This window comes from Argopecten irradians, chromosome 15, assembly GCF_041381155.1.
Source record: "Argopecten irradians isolate NY chromosome 15, Ai_NY, whole genome shotgun sequence".
NCBI classification, from domain to species: domain Eukaryota; kingdom Metazoa; phylum Mollusca; class Bivalvia; order Pectinida; family Pectinidae; genus Argopecten; species Argopecten irradians.
In genome coordinates this window covers 31,566,177-31,579,577 of record NC_091148.1, presented here as the reverse complement: position 1 = coordinate 31,579,577, position 13,401 = coordinate 31,566,177, and the positions used below count along the sequence as shown (strand labels likewise).

General features: G+C 35.6%; 1 protein-coding gene across 13 annotated transcripts in view; it reads right to left on the bottom strand.

Moving 5' to 3' along the window:
• The window catches only part of LOC138309681 (protein scribble homolog), a 94,924-nt gene that overhangs the window by 66,148 nt on the left and 15,375 nt on the right, over window positions 1-13,401 (bottom strand). For all 13 annotated transcript variants that reach the window (XR_011206308.1, XR_011206307.1, XM_069250892.1 and 10 more), the window contains exons 3-6: window positions 3,795-3,873; window positions 3,522-3,611; window positions 1,864-1,984; window positions 1,056-1,130 (exon numbers count right to left, since the gene is read on the bottom strand). Coding sequence is in view for 11 of the 13 variants with exons in the window: in XM_069250892.1 (XP_069106993.1) it covers window positions 1,056-1,130; window positions 1,864-1,984; window positions 3,522-3,611; window positions 3,795-3,873 (365 nt within the window). In the remaining 2 variants the exon portion in view is untranslated. The remainder of the gene's footprint in view (window positions 1-1,055; window positions 1,131-1,863; window positions 1,985-3,521; window positions 3,612-3,794; window positions 3,874-13,401) is intronic.

The window sequence follows — 13,401 nt, the reverse complement described above, 5'->3', positions numbered from 1 at the left end:
ATTGATGGCAATGGATCTCACCATTCACTTCGCCGTCAAAGACCTTTGGTGGCTTAAAATTGAGAGACACAACCTAAAGCACTCCTTGACCTTGTTAACATGACCTTGAAATAGGCCTTGACCTTGAAATTGAAACCATAAACCTTGACCTTGATGATATGGCCCTGAACCAGACCTTGACATTGATACTATGATCACCGACAGACCTTGACGTTGATACCATGGCCTTGAATCAGACCTTGGCCTTGATACTATGATCACAGACAGACCTTGACCTAAATATCATGGCCTTGAATCAAACCTTGACACCATGATCACAGACAGACCTTGACCTTGATACCAGACCTTGAATCAGACCTTGACCTTGATACCATGATCACAGACAGACCATTACCTTAATACCATGGCCTTGAATCAGACCTTGATACCATGATCACAGACAGACCTTGACCTTAATACCATGGCCTTGAATCAGACCTAGATACCATGATCACAGACAGACCTTGACCTTAATACCATGGCTTTGAAATAGACCTTGATACCATGATCACAGACAGACCTTGACCTTAATGTCATGGCCTTGAATCAGACCTTGATACCATGATCACAGACAGACCTTGACCTTAATACCATGGCTTTGAAACAGACCTTGATACCAAGATCACAGACAGACCTTGACCTTAATACCATGGCTTTGAAATAGACCTTTGCCTTAAAAATAATTCTCACTTAAACAGTTGATGATATAACAAATTAAGAAAGCAATAGGCTAAACATCTTCTGGACAAACCAAAGAACCAATTATCAATGTTTCAATGGGGGAATCATTTTAATTTCCGTATGTAAACTCCAATTTGTAATAATAATGGTGGCAGAATTATCAGATTTTTAAATAAGTGTATGATCCAAAATTATTTCAAAGTAACTACTGGCCCAATGTTCGACTAATTCCCCCTATATATTTCATAATTGATTTCCAATCTTTAAATAGGAAACATTGAAATGTTGTTTGAGGGTGAATAGTTAAGACTTAAGTAATGAACCAGAACCCTTACCGGCGGCAGTTCTGCGAGCTCGTTACAGTCCAGCCAGAGTTCTTGTAGGCTACAGAGGGATCCAATGATTGCCGGCTATAAAACATGAAACAACTCAGGTTTAATAACATAGGAGCTATCAAAAAACACTGTCTAAGCCACTTGTATGGGTATCATTTTCAGACAATGTATTTAGGTCCTTATATAATTAGGTCTGTTCTGAATTGTACTTACTTTTTATTTTCCTAAATTTCTTCCATTTCCTATATACCAACTACATACACTAACTTCAAATTTTATGTATGACTGATTTTCCAATAAGTGGTCAGAAACAGGAAGGTGATTACTATAAATACTGTTTATGTACATGTTTTAATGTTTTACACACTTTTAGCACTAAACCTTCCTGACAATATATAGCTGTGTTTCTTGCAATATTCTTAAGGCCGTTTTGATTATGTCATTACTGGGATTGCACAATTTCATCAAAACGTGAACATGTTAAAAAGAAATTTAGAGCCGGTATGATTTCATTACAACACCATAGTAGTTTATAGAACAGCTACATGTGATCAGATAGAAACAAAATGTTGAGACACTTCTGAGTTTCATGAAGCTAACATTATAATCATGAGGAATTGTAAATCTTTTTAGTGGCAAATTAATTTTGTGTCTTCATTTTAACCCCATTTTCAGAGCAATTTGATTTTACAATTTATAGGTATTTTTTGTGGCGATTTTATTTTTGCTCGCACATGAACATAAATCACACGTGAAAAAAAGTTTGTTTACAATATCTTAACAGGTTATAGTGAAATGAGCCACTTACAAGCTCCTCGATCTCATTGCTCCCGAGGTCCAGGATTTCAAGCTTCACTAGGAGAGAGATGGACTGGGGTAGAGTCTTGATGTTGTTATCTCTCAACTCAAGGGAGATAAGTCCGGTTAAACTGTAACAAAACAAATGGTCTACAATTCTAGATACACAAGGGAGATAAGTCCTCAACGATTCTAAATACTCAAGGGAGATAAGTCTGGTTAAACTGTAACAAAACAAACACTTAACAATTCTAGATACACAAGGGAGATAAGTCCTCAACAATTTTAGTTACACAAAGGAGAAAAGTCATCAACAATTCTAGATACACAAGGGAGATAAGTCCTCAACAATTCTAGATACACAGGGAAGACAAATCCTCAACATTTCTTGAAATTTAATGCATAATAAACTTAACTTTCATTAAACCCTGTGATGAAATATGAAATGGAATGTGTAATTAAAATGATTTTCATTTTTTCTCTGGAGCACTTTAAATTCAGGTCTAAAGAAATGGTAGAATGAAATGACTCCTATATATAATCATTGTAATATCAATGTACTCTGATTTCCATACCATATTAATCCTGACTGTTAATATCCAAAGTTCACTGTACCAGTCCCTGACCAGAAACCTATTACAGCCAGCGACTAGACCACATTGATTTCATTAAACCTCTCCTCTAACCCCTGATATGCTGGTGTCCTCGTCAATTAATCAGAGACACGAGACATATAACCTAGAGTGGCTACAGTAGTCTGTCCTCTCTTCATATAAACATCTACCTCATCTCAACAACAGCTCTCTCCAACTCTCCATTACCTGACCAAAATCTAAATTATCTCATCACTAACATTGGCATTTCTATCTAGATCATATCATTTAAATAATCTCATCAACAGCCTCTTCACTTCTATCGAGATTATATCATCAAAATTATGTCATTGATAGCCTTGTCATTTTCATCTAGATTATATCATCTAAATTATGTCATTGATAGCCTTGTCATTTTCATCTTGATTATATCATCTAAATTACACACACAGCATTATGACGGTCATGAAAGACCCATATCAGATTTTTGTAAATTTGATAGACCTAAAAACTCCGATACCACTATGCTGGAAAAGCCATGACACTGGGGGTTTTTTTCACCCAAAGACATAAAGATTCCCCTATTGAAAGCTATTCTTAAAACTATTAGTATAATTTAAAATCTAGATTATATCATCTCCATTACAGACACAGCCTTGGCTCAACCATTTCATTTTTTTTTTTTTTTTTTTTTGTAAATCTAATTAAAATTGAGACAGATTCAACACCACTACAACTGAGAAAGGAATTCCACACATTTTTTGTTTACCTCTATGGTATTATCTGACCCCTACATGGAATTCATACAATATCACTGTTTAACAAATTTGTTGCATCAACTATCTTGACCTTTGAGAAAACAGTTCTTGGTATTTTTATGAAAAATTACATGCCTGTAGAATAATATATACCACTTTAAATCTAAGATTACAAAATTTAAAATCCTTATGGAATTAAACACATCAACAGTTAAGGTATTTTCATGCCAGACTTTCCTCGACCTGATGAAAGAGTCAAACAAATATTTTATGAGAAACAAAGCCTGAATGAATACAGCTATGTTTCAGACGCTCACCTTCCAAAGTCATGTGGAAGTCGCTCCAGTAAGACATCGTTGAGCCCCAAATGAGTTAAGTTGCGAAGCTGTGTAAATCCATTTGGTAGTCTGTAAAAATATTTATCATAGCTCAATAGTTCTTGTGGGGTACAAATATTTATTTACAAATTTAAAATTGTGCTATATAGAGATTTACTATAGGTTTGAATTAATCAAATAATTTCTGAATATTTCCAATCACAAATCAGAATAATTACATGTAATACCTTTCGTAGATATGTTGTAACTTACCTTTGGAATGGATTACTGCTAATATCAAGCACCTGGAGATTCTTACAGAATCGGATGTTTTCTGGAATGTCACAGATGTCTGGAAAATAAAATCACCAGATATTTTATATGTTCAAATATATATATATATATTTTTCCTTAAAATAAAACCTAAATATTTCATATGTTAAAATGATTTTTTCAATGAATAAAAAAATGACTTGGTTATAAAACGATTTGGAGTTGAATTTGTTGTGGTGTATGTTGGGGATATTATGGGTATCAGGTCAGAAAGGTATGTGCTACAATCAGGTAGCAGTTTGTGTAAAGTTTAGTGACATAGTGGAGACGGGGGGGAGAGGTGGGTATCAACCTGAGAGGCATCTGTATACCCCAACAGGCCGCGGTGGCAGAGTGGTGGAAATGTCTCAACATATTACCACAGGCCCTCCACCTCTGGGTCGCGAAATCCCATTTCGGGATTTCGGGCAGTTGCCAGGTACTGGCGAGGGTTGTGTTAGCAGGAGTGGTGGGGTTTGTCATTGGGGGAGAGGGGAGGTATCGGCACAAGGCAAATGTATATAGTGAAGAATAAGTAGTAAGGGGGGGGGGGGGGGAGGTATCAGCACAAGGCAAATGTATATAGTGAAGAATATTGTAGGTACAGGGTAAGTTAGGATAAGTAGTAAGGGGGGGGGGGGTTGATATAATTGGAGGGGGAAGACACTAGCATTACAGGGTGATTGTTTAGTGGTACAGGGTGTTATAGAATGATGTGTTATCTAATCAGTAGAATATGTACTCTACAACAAGCTGATCCATACATGGCTATTTGTTCCTATAGATTATATCTCACTGTCAAATCCATTGCAGATTCAATGCAAATTAAATCAAATTAGGACTTCCAGTCCCGAGATTAAATTACACTGCCAAACAATTCTGAGCCAAATTTCTAACAGAAGATTCATATACACTTTATTCAGACAAGACCAGAATCCAAACACTATTACAAGTCCAGAATCCAAACATTCATACAAGACCAGTAACCAAACATTCATACAAATCCAGAATCCAAATATTCATACAATGCCAGAAACCAAACATTCATACAAGGCCAGAATCCAAATATTCATGCAATGCCAGATTCTAAACATTCATACAAGGCCATAATCCAAACATTCATACAATGCCAGATTCTAAACATTCATACAAAGCCAGATTCTAAACATTCACACAAGGCCAGAATCCAAACATTCATACAAGGCCAGAATCCAAACATTCATACAAGGCCAGAATCCAAACATTCATACAAGGCCAGAATCCAAACATTCATACAAGGCCAGAATCCAAACATTCATACAAGTCCAGAAACCAAACATTCATACAAGGCCAGAAACCAAACATTCCTACAAGGCCAGAATCCAAACATTCATACAAGTCCAGAAACCAAACATTCATACAAGGCCAGAAACCAAACATTCATACGAGGCAAAAATCCAAACATTCATACAAGACCAGAATCCAAACATTCATACAAGACCAGAATCCAAACATTTATACAAGGCCAGAATCCAAACATTCATACAAGGCCAGAATCCAAACATTCATACAAGTCTAGAAACCAAACATTCATACAAGGCCAGAAACCAAACATTCATACAAGGCCAGAAACCAAACATTCATACAAGGCAAAAATCCAAACATTCATACAAGACCAGAATCCAAACGTTTATACAAGACCAGAATCCAAACATTTATACAAGGCCAGAATCCAAACATTCATACAAGGCAAGAATCCAAACATTCATACAAGTTCAAAATCCAAACATTCATACAAGTTCAAAATCCAAACATTCATACAAGTTCAAAATCCAAACATTCATACAAGGCCAGAATCCAAACATTCATACAAGGCCAGAATCCAAACATTCATACAAAGCCAGAATCCAAACAAATAACCTGTGACACACACACTCTGTGATACACACACTTCTAATATTCCTCACATGTTCACACTAAAAACACCAGTCGGTTTCCTGCTAGGTACTACCAACAATTGTCGGTATCTAACTTGTAATTATAACGTAATTAATTTTGTTTATCAGGATGTGATAATCGTAAGAGTTGGACACAGTGTAGTGTACACCTTAGAGATGATGATGTTTTCTCCTGAGATACCAATTTTCTGTGAGATACAGTTTTTTATGAGTAGATATATCAAAACCTTAGTAGCTATATATAGTAAGACCCAATTTTACGTACCCTACATTAAGGAACCAGATACAGACGATCGATTTCCCAGCAGTTCTTTGTTCCTTTATTTTGCAATGCTTTATTCTCTGTGGGTATTTTGTTATGTGTTGTATTATTATCCCATACATCACATAACTGTGTGATTCTGTGTCGCCAAATAAACGACACACACACAAATTTCCAGGGTATGGGAATTTGATTACAACTTCGACAGTTAGGCGCTCTATGGAGTGCGAGAGTTTTCCAATGTGATTCTCTGTATGTCAGTTTCAGTTTTTCATTCACACAATCAAAATCAGCAGAAAATGTTCCTGGTAATGTGAAAACATGTTGAGTGTGTGAAACTTGTCTAGGCCATACTATTAAGGCTTCCTCTAACAACGAAGGACTACCAGAGCACCGCTCACTCTCAGCGTCATAGCAACTGAATATAAATTACAATATTGTAACAATATAAATTACAATATTGTAACAACAAAATAATTAGGTTTCCTCGTTACCAACACACTAATCACTGATTAACAAATGGGTCGGCTTAAGTTTTTAAAAAACAGTGATACGCTGGAAGAAATAACTTCTCTGCTGCAAAAGCTTCAGGCGTCCATGGCTTCCCACTAATTAGTAGTGTATAGATGTATACCAACCATTAACCACGAATTACCTCGCAAACAAAAGTAGGCAAAAGGTCACGAGATCCCGTTATCAAATTTAAATCTTATTTCTGAACGTGTTTAAAAATTAGGCTGAGGTTCATTACGCCAGCTAAATGGTTTAGTTTCTGAGGAATGGTGAGTTTTGAAACGACACTCTGGAGGTCTCCATGTCTGAAACATGCTCAAATTAAAAACCCGAAACCACTGAATAGTCAACAGTGGAATCAATGTAATCAAGCAGGGTTATATCAACTGTATTCCTAATCAGGACCCAGAAATATACACACTACTTTCTACCAATAAAATATAAAAAGGTCATGACCTATTTTGCAGATCAAAATATGTAAATGTAGGTCATGACCTATTTCTTACTGAAATATAATAGGGTCATATGTCCTACTTCCAATTAAAATAAAAGGAAGTGAAGACAAAATGATTGAAATAAAATATGCCTTCTCCAGATTCCTCACAAGGAAAACAAATTTCATGATACCAATGGGTAATATAATAATTTGTGTCTGATACTTTACTGAGGTACTCAACACGTAAAGCTGTCCGAGAATTCTATGGCTGTCTGGAGGTTTGCTGCATAAGCTTAACAAATTAAAATTACCAACAAGGAAACAGCAGTCTTCGTGTATTACTAGTAGATATGTTTGTTTCCAAACAAATTGTAAATATCAATTTCCAAACAAATTATATATATATCTTTCTTAACGAATTGTTAAAAAATACTATTTTCACATGGTTACAAATTCTCAGCATATTCCTCACTCTTTTTCATCTGATTCATACTGCTAGACTTAATACATTGTTTTAATAATTCTGATCATGATCATATCAAGTAACACTATATAGCTAATACTGTAGAAACTTTGTTATCCAGAAAACATCAGCAAACAGGATGGCCAGCTGGCCGTGGACAATGTGTCATGGCATTAATTACCATTTGTATAACATTATCAACAAGTACTGTCAGACTTTTACATTAGTTCATACTAAACCGAGCTTCCTTATATGTCAAGACCATTTCCTTGTATGCATATATATCTCAACATTAAAACTCACTTAACCTGGGCCAGGTTGTGCAATCGCTGCACATAAATATCACAATAAACTTCACACACAGACTACATATAGGGTTTGGTAAAGGTAAACTGCGCTATATGACATATACTCCTGTACATATATTTATTTCAGACTATATAATATATAGGGTATTATATATCTAAAGGTAAACTGTGCTATATGACATATACTCCTGTACATGTTTTTATTTCACAGACTAAATAACATATAGGGTATTATATATCTAAATGTAAACTGTGCTATATGACATATACTCCTGTACATGTTTTTTATTTTTTTATTTGAATATTCATATTGTCATACTGTTGTTTTTGCTGAGACTATATATTACGATTGTGGTTTGAGATTTCTGTACCAAAACAATCATGTATATAGTTACTATTGGTTTTTTTTTTTTTTTTTTTGTGTGTGACTTATCTAAAAGAATTTCTGTACCAAAACAATCACAGTTGTATTGTTGTTGCTGCGACTGTATCTATCTAGATATATAATCGTGGTTTGAGACGCCTGTACCAAAACAATCATGTATATATTTACTATTGGGTTTTTTTTTTGTGTGTGTGACTTATCTAAAAGAATTTCTGTACCAAAACAATCACAGTTGTATTGTTGTTGCTGCGACTGTATCTATCTAGATATATAATCGTGGTTTGAGATTTCTGTACCAAAACAAACACAGTTGTATTGTTGTTGCTGCGACTGTATCTATCTAGATATATAATCGTGGTTTGAGATTTCTGTACCAAAACAAACACAGTTGTATTGTTGTTGCTGCGACTGTATCTATCTAGATATATAATCATGGTTCAGGATTTCTTTACCAAAACAATCACAGTTGTATTGTTGTTGCTGAAACTGTATCTATCTAGATATAGGATCATGGTTTGGAATTTTGTTGTTGCTATGACTGTATATCTATAGCTGCATGACTGTGATGTTGAGATGTATAATTTTCACCACTAACTACCCCCCTCTCACTGTAGTCATGGTGAGAGTTAAACGTTCAGGAGAACACAGTCTTTTCTCCTGTTGACAATCAATACCCTATCTTCTCCTGCCTATATATACATACTTATTCTACACAAAAATTAAGACCATCTGTGATTGGGTGTCCTGTACAGTCTACATTCCATGCATGCTCTACAATATAAACATGCAGCTTTCTGTGTGTATTATAAATGATAGAGGTTTTAATACAACTAACACAGTTGATTGAACACAAGTCAGCTGAATGTGTATTTCTTGATGGATACAAGGATAAAATGCTCTGAAGTGGCCATAAAAACTTTAAACCCATCTCGGTAAACAAGATCAAGCCTACAATCCAGGCAATTATATACCTAAATCAACTACCTGTAAAACGCTACCTTATGCAGGGCCATTAGGACAGATTTTTCACATATAAGTTTCACAGATTTTCTTAGACAAGTTGTCTTGAGAAATATATTTCAATGTTTCCATATCCTGACCATTGAAGGGCTGGGGAAGGCTAATGTCTGACATCTACTGCAAGCCCTCCATTTTAGGGCTATCTCAATGTTTGACTTGATAGCAATTGGTTTAATGTCCTATCAACAGTCAAGGTCCATTTCATATACATAGCCCAGGTTTAGGAGGTACAAGACTGTACCAAGCATGAGATTCAGGACCGTGTTTCATAAGCATTCCTTAACAGCATTACAAATCTAAGTTAAGGAGCCTTTCTTAAAATCTGTAATGCTTTCCTACTGAGATTTTAAAGTTAGAGAATTTCTTTAATTGAAGGAATGTTCATGCTCCTGGTATTGTGTCCATGATACAAGTATTATAAGGGGGACAAGTTCCAGTGATTATAACTGTATCAGCAACCTAACCCCTTCATACATTCATAATTAATCCCAGGTCATGGCAATATTGTAAAGTTTGGTTAGCTTGTTGCCAATATCAACCACAATATTGTAAAGTCTGGTTAGCTTGTAACCAATATCAACCACAATATTGTAAAGTCTGGTTAGCTTGTTACCAATAACAACCACAATATTGTCAAGTCTGGTTAGCTTGTAACCAATATCAACAACAATCTGGTTAGCTTGTTACCAATATCAACCATAATATTGTAAAGTCTGGTTAGCTTGTTACCAATATCAACCACAATATTGTAAAGTCTGGTTAGCTTGTTACCAATATCAACCACAATATTGTAAAGTCTGGTTAGCTTGTAACCAATATCAACAACAATATTGTAAAGTCTGGTTAGCTTGTTACCAATATCAACCACAATATTGTAAAGTCTGGTTAGCTTGTTACCAATATCAACCACAATATTGTAAAGTCTGGTTAGCTTGTTACCAATATCAACCACAATATTGTAAAGTCTGGTTAGCTTGTTACCAATATCAACCACAATATTGTAAAATCTGGCTAGGTTGTTACCAATATCAATGAATACATCATTCATCTAAAATTAAATATCCACAAAACTAATAATAATAGCCCTACATAAAAGTGCTCAAAACTCAAAAACTTTCTGTGTGATTCACAAGTTGTGACACCCTTGGCCAGCAGCACCATCTTATCAGTATAAGATCCAGTCTCTATTGTATTTCTATGTCAAGGCTTTTTCTGACCAAACCTATTGATCTACGATATGGCTGACCATTATCAGGGTCACTGTCTGGCAGTGGACCAATATAAATAACTATGTTTTTGTTCTGGCCACTTACTCATTAGACTAGTTAACGTTTAGGTGTCCGATCTCTGACCGCCTGTGATCAGTCACTGTTAATGCCCCCTGTGTAACATAAACTACTCCTTGATGACTTATTGTGAGTAATATAAGAATGGTAGACAACTGAAAACACAAATTCTGTTTTTCTTGGCTTTAACTCTAGGGTATAAAGGTACAACTTCTCGACTGACCAGTATGTGGGTATCACACCTTGGCGGGGCACCAGGCTCCAGAATCCTAAAACAATCTTATATGGTTATAATAGACTTAGCAAATCAACTATCCATAAGGCCAAAAAGGTTTTTTTCATATCTTCAACACCTTCATTTAGCAACAACCAAAGACAGATTTGCTAAAGGGACATTAATTCCTAACATCATATGATATTAGTAATGTAAACATTTTAGAGAAACAACATTAAAGATTGCTAGTGTCATTAAACCAGTGTATATGTATCTCCCTAGAAATCAGTCAAACTTAATGTCAGAGCTGAAAACTGCTAACTAAGACATGTACACTGCCTGAATGCCTAGTGTACGTTTAATCACATTTGATATGAATGATTACAAAACTGACAAGTATTGGTAAAAATCAATAATTTCTCATTTAATGTAAAAATGAAATCCTCTTCTATACATAAATGGCACCAATCTAGACGAACATGAGACAAGGCAGCAGTGATACGTGCTTTCTAAAAAGCAAAACGGTGTTACTATAAATATGAAATACTGAAGGAATGCATTAATGCTACCAGAAATAGATCTGAAATGAGTTTTTGTAAGTAATAAAAGGAGAGGCAAGCAATTCCTGCTTAGATCCATCACAAGTCTCACAACACAAAATCCAGTGATTCTACTGTGACTGTAGGAGATGAAGACAGTACATGTACATAGACGTTTTGTCTTTGATGAAGAATCAAAATGTAGGTCACAGTGACCCACTTTGAGTCACATGTTGACACACCATCTCACCTAAATGGACCAATGAATGTTCACGATCTCAAAATGAAGTTATGTGCACTAAAAGATAGAAAAGTGCTTAATTACTGCGCAAAGTTTTATTTTTCAGTCTGTCCACGCAAATAAGACTGGTTTTATTATTTTCAAACAATATCCAAAGATTCAGACCAAGTTGGCCAAAAGTCAGATCGTTGGTCAATAATCAGTTATATAGCGACAAGAAGTGGAGATGATATATTGAAGAGAAGCTTTTTTCATTTAGGCAGCTTAAATAAGATAATTAAGGTCACAGTGACCTACATTCAGTTCAGTTAGCAACATAATGCTTCCATGCAACACTGTTTCTCAATCATTGTGACACCCATATATACCTTAAATTTCATTTGAATTGAGAAAAGGAACCAAACTCTGGCCATCATGATGAAAGTCAATACAGAACACAATGCAACCTTATCATCATTTTGTTGATTATTTCATAAAGCAAAAACATTAGACAAGACACAAGATTAGTGAATTCAGTCAGATTTTATTACAAGGTAATTATCTTTCCTTGTTTAAAACTTTCAATCAAATCGCTTATTTGATAGTGATAAGTCTGATATTCCAGAGGACTAAAGTGACCAGCCTACAGAAACAGACGGTAATTCATCGCTGGTCCTGTGTCTCCAGGTATGTATAGACAAACATTATCACAAGGCAACAATAACTTGAGGACAATGACCCATTACTGACCATTATAATAGAGCACAGGTCAAGTGCACCACCCAAACAATAATCCTGTTGTACATACACAGTCAAAATAACAAAACTCAGAGTTAAGATAACAGACTCGGGCAGAATAACAAAGGGAGATAACTTAAGATTTGATCTACATATTCTGTAGGTGACATCAGAAACTCCACTTTGTTGACTCACTGAGATACTGACACTTTTATGCGAGGGGCTTAAATTGCAGAGTTGTTAAGATGTTCTGAATATATTATTATAATCAGCCCTCAACCTCTGGGTTGCAAGTTTAAAACCTATATCAAGCCTGCATGTTGAGGCTGACTCAATTTGCACTGTCTTTGTTGAGACAGTTGTCTGCTTGCTGAGGCCGACTTGATTTGCACTGTCTTTGTTGAGACAGTTGTCTGCATGTTGAGGCTGATTCGATTTGCACTGTCTTTGTTGAGACAGTTGTCTGCTTGCTGAGGCCGACTCGATTTGCACTGTCTTTGTTGAGACAGTTGCCTTCATGTTGAGGCCGAAGTGATTTGTACTGTCTTTGTTAAGACAGCTGCTTTCATGCTGAAGCCCACAGTCTTCTCAAGAGATCTATCAGCACATAAATGGGAAATTTTCCAGAGGCAGAAGAGCTACAAATTGAGTGATCGAAGTTATATTCTAGAAATAGAAGAGGTACAATCGAGTTAGGCTCAGCTCTAATACTCCAACCATATGATGTCATTTGTTCTATCAGGGAACTATGGTTTCCCTCTACCTCCTGAACCTGGCAAGGACTAAATGACCAGGTGGTTGTTATAAGGAGTTAAAACCAAATAAACCCAAGCCTTTCCTATGATATCATGACCTCAACTTACTTTTACTCACTGATTCTTCCTAACAGCTATACAGTTATAGCAACTTGAGTGTGTAACAATGTACCTAACAGCTATACAGTTATAGCAACTTGAGTGTGTAACAATGTACCTAACAGCTATACAGTTATAGCAACTTGAGTGTGTAACAATGTACCTAACAGCTATACAGTTATAGCAACTTGAGTGTGTAACAATGTACCTAACAGCAGGTGAGCAACTGTTGCCTAGTGTCTACAGATCTCTATAGAGTCTGTGTGGGTCAGAAAGTCTCAACGTTGTATATGATCTCTTTCTCAATACTTTCTCACAACTACATATTCCTAACTCATCACCAACAGTAAACAGTACATACTGATTACTTATAACCTGCTGTGAACAACATCT